At 43.7% G+C, this 4,052-nt stretch overlaps 1 protein-coding gene across 1 annotated transcript in view; it reads right to left on the bottom strand.

The window, feature by feature from the left end:
* MALRD1 (MAM and LDL receptor class A domain containing 1) overlaps positions 1–4,052 on the bottom strand; it is an 819,322-nt gene that overhangs the window by 733,118 nt on the left and 82,152 nt on the right. Inside the window, 1 exon segment of the mRNA XM_013008119.2 lies at positions 3,088–3,275. Within this exon segment, the coding sequence (XP_012863573.1) occupies positions 3,088–3,275 (188 nt within the window).

The following is a 4,052-nucleotide window of genomic DNA, read 5'->3' as shown; positions in this document are numbered from 1 at the left end:
CTTTTCCTTTTTGACTTTCTAATTCTAGGTCTTTACACACTTCACTCTAATACTCTATATTTTTCCTGAGCTGCCCCTTGAGATTTCTGTTCAGCTATTTCATCATTCTTTCCATTTACTTTAGCTACTCTACAGTCAAGATCAAGTTTCAAATGTGTTTTGACATCAACTTCTTTCTTTTCTTCCCTGTCTTTTTAATGACATTTTGCTTTATTCATATACGATGTTCTTGATGTCATCCCACAACTCCTCAGATCTTAGATCATTAATATTCAATGTATCAAATCTGGCCTTAAGATGTTCCCTACCTTTAGCTGAGGTATATTTCTGGTCATATCTTGACTCTGGTGAACTTCAGCTTCAGCCTGAATTACATGTAACTACTTGGCTTCCTTGTATGCGGGTAGATATTATCCTATCACAGGCAGCATTGTCCTTTAAGATAATGTTGAAATGTTCTCTTTGACAATACATTTTTCATTCCAAGCATAGTAAGCCATGGGATGTCTTGCCTTATTAGGTCTTGTTATAGAAAATACCATGTTGTGATAACCTAAGTTTGTTAACTTCCCACCTGTCATTGATTTATGTTCATGACTACCCACAAAATAGTATACTCCTCCTTCTTTGTCACCCCCTTTAAGATACCCCCAAACCCTCACCATTTTGAAATGCTGGTTCTTATTTTTTGGAATTCAATTTCTCCTTGCTAAAGTTGTCACTTTAGGTTGTTGACAAACAGTCAACAGAAAGACAGGCCACCTTGCCATGTTTGCACTGCCCGTGGAAGGGGGGGAAATGCGGTGCAGCAGCAGTGAGGGGCAGTGGGTACAACTCCAGCTCGTGCACAGGCTCAATCTCAGGCTTCCGATTGGCTGCTGGCAGAGGCCCTGGAGGCTGGCTCTGGGCTTTCACTGGGTTAATGGTCCAAAAGCACGACCACCTCAACTTTCCATATAAACAACCCTCTGGAGGCAGGGGTTCCCAGCAAAGACTGGCTGGAAGTGGCATTGGGTAGCCTGCCCCCACCCCCATGCCCCCCACATGAGCTGCTGGGTCCCAGGCACTGAGGCTCCAGCTCAGTGGGGGTGGTCCTGGGCCAGGCCATTCCTCATTTTGGTGCAGCCATGCACCCCCATCCCCATGGAGGAGGTGCCACCACCAGCCTGGCCACCTCTGTCCCAGAAATAAATAAAAATATGGGTGACAAAAAAAGGGTGGCAGGGAACTTGTTCCCTGTACCAAGCTGCCATCAGGCAGCCATCCCCTGTGGGGGAGACACACACCCATCCTCAGAGACTGTGCAGAGGGGCTGGTGAGACACCCCTGCTACCCTCCAAAGGCGCCATCTACCCCCAGCAATGCCCACGTCCGGGGCCAAAGTGAGACGGTGCAGACCCCACCCATGCCACCCTCCACCCCCAACCCCGGAGAACCACAGGGGCATCTGGCTCAGACCAGACCACTGCACACAAGACAGGATTCAAGTACCAGGCGGCAGCCAGGCGGCCCAGGCTCGCAGTATGTGCCACCTCTCTAGTCCCTCCTGGGGACTTGTGCGGTCGGCCTGGCTGCGAAGGCCGGAGAGTGTGGGTGAGGCTGCCCAGTCCTTGGTCGGCCCCCAGTGCGTGGCTAGAATTAGCTCTGCAATAGACGGTGTGTACCGCTACTACTCATCTTAGGGGTAAAGTGGGGCCAAAGCACCCACACTGAGGGGCTCTTCTCTCAGGTGACGGAGCTGGGGTCACCCTGTGGTGGGGTGCAATGGTCCCACTTTTGGGCATAGTCATCTTGTAAGGGGCGGGGGTCGAGTTTCCTTTTACTTTAACATTAGGAGATTAAGTATTCATTATTATTGGTCAATATTGACTCAAAAATCTTTTTTATAAAGTTAAACTACAGAGCTTTAAAATAACAGCTAAACTGCAGTGAGTTTCTTCTTATGTTGAAAAAACAGAAATACTGAAACAATTCGGTTTAAAATTTTAATATGGATATCTATTGAAGATTAAAAATTTAAAATATCCATAAGAAATAAGAGCTTAAATAAATCTTCCACTCAGCAGGAGAAAATTAAAAGACTAATAATTCTCCCTCTACCAACAAGAGACGAAAGTAGCAATGTGGAGCAAAAGTAAACCTTCAACACAAAATAAAATCGTAGAATAAGCGGGAACAGTTAGGAGACAAACGGCAGCGACAGAGATCATAACCCTGGGGAAATCCTTTCAGCCCTTTTCCTTCCTTTTTCTCCCAAAACTTGACTGTCTCCTGACAATAAGAAATATTTACAAAACTAAAATAGATCAAATATCATCCTTCTTTCACACAACTTGGTAATCAAGTCTGTGTGCAAAGTTGTTTGTTTTTCAGTTTCTATATTGTTGACATAATAAACTTCAAAAGCATACAATATGTTCACCATGAGCTCTGATGACTTTTTAAAAAATTTTTATTTTATTGGGGACTTTCAGAACTTTTTTTTTTAAGCAAAAGGGTAGAAATTTATTGGCGCCCATATGGGAAACCCTAGAGGAGCCCAGCATCCCCTATTGTGTTGGCATGCCCAGCAAAGGGTCACCCCCTTCACTGTACCCCCATGTCCCAGAGGGACTCCCCTTGAGCTGAGCCCCAAATCCCCAGGACTAGCTGGGGGTGGGGACATTTTGCAGCTCTTATCACCATCCACACATATATCTATTGTGTCAAACACATCTGGACATATGCTGCCATCATCTTTTTCAAAACATTTTCTTTCTACTTGAACCCTTGGTATCAGCACCTCATTTTTTTCCTCCCCAAACTTCCCCCATGAACCCTTGATAATTTATAAATTATTCTTAATTTCTTTTATGTCTTACACTGACTGCTGTCTCCCTTCACCCACCTTTCTGTTGTCCATCCCCCTGGGAGGGGGGCCACGTCAATTATTGTGATCAGTTCCCCCTACCTCCCCCCCACTTCCCTTTATCCTCCTAGTACTGCTACTCCCCTTTATTGGTCTTGAGGGGTTTATCTGTCCTGGATACTGTCATTTAAAAGGTACTATTCTAAAATGCTGATACAATAGAGAGCTTTATTTCCTACCTTCTTCATGACCACTTTGGTCCTGTCGAGGTATAAATCCCAGTGGAGGAACATCTCTTGCTTTTGTGTGAGTCCAGGACACTTGTCCAGCAGACACTTCTGATGCCCATTCGCACATGCCCAATTCAAATTCACAGGCCTGACACACTATCAAAGGGGAGAAAAGGGTCTTTGAAAAATCTCAGTGGCTTATCATAGTCTTATAGAGTGATTTTTTTTAAAGAGTTCTTGTTTGAAACAACCAAGAGGCACACACACTCACACATACACAGCTACCTATGCGGAAATTTAGATCCCCAAACGTGATAATATGGCAGCCACACCATTTTTCAAAAGTTCCTCAATTGGTCTATATGAACAGCCCCCAAATGAGATCCACTGACTTAAAAAAAAGGAGGGGTTCACCATTTTTCCATACCCTGACTTTCATTTCAATTATTTTTAAATAACATAAAGTCAAGTCTTTTCTACTTTACTAAATTTTACTTAGTAGTAGATATGTATGCATACATACATTATTTATTTTAGCTTTTTGTTATTATTTAGGTGAAAGGTTACATAACACATTGGTTGCCCAGTAAGCAATTCATACACATTTTGTTTTGTGCCATTGATTGTAATCCCCACAATGTAGCAGCCTTTCTGCCTCCCTGCCACAACCCCCACACCCCTGTTCAATTTCAAGTTTCCATTCATCCTTCTTTCCAATCCCATCTTGCCTTCTACCTTTTATCCCTTCTTGCCTTCTACCTTTTATCCCTTCTTGCCTTCTACCTTTTATCTTTTGATATCATTTGATTACTTGTTTTAAGGGGCGTGTGCTATCCTGGTGTAATAACACCTTTGAGACTTGTCTATCGATTTGGCTGAAAGTTTAGCCACAGGGTGATTCTGTTTCAGACTTAAAAGATGAAGTAAGCACTAGTCTCAGAAGGTCCCCCAGTCTCTATCAAACCAGTAAGCCG

This window comes from Echinops telfairi, unplaced genomic scaffold, assembly GCF_000313985.2.
Source record: "Echinops telfairi isolate 266 unplaced genomic scaffold, ASM31398v2 ScPeMD7_7473;HRSCAF=8511, whole genome shotgun sequence".
Classification (NCBI taxonomy): Eukaryota; Metazoa; Chordata; class Mammalia; order Afrosoricida; family Tenrecidae; genus Echinops; species Echinops telfairi.
Note: the sequence above shows the minus strand (reverse complement) of the source record. Positions and strands in the feature narration are given on the sequence as shown.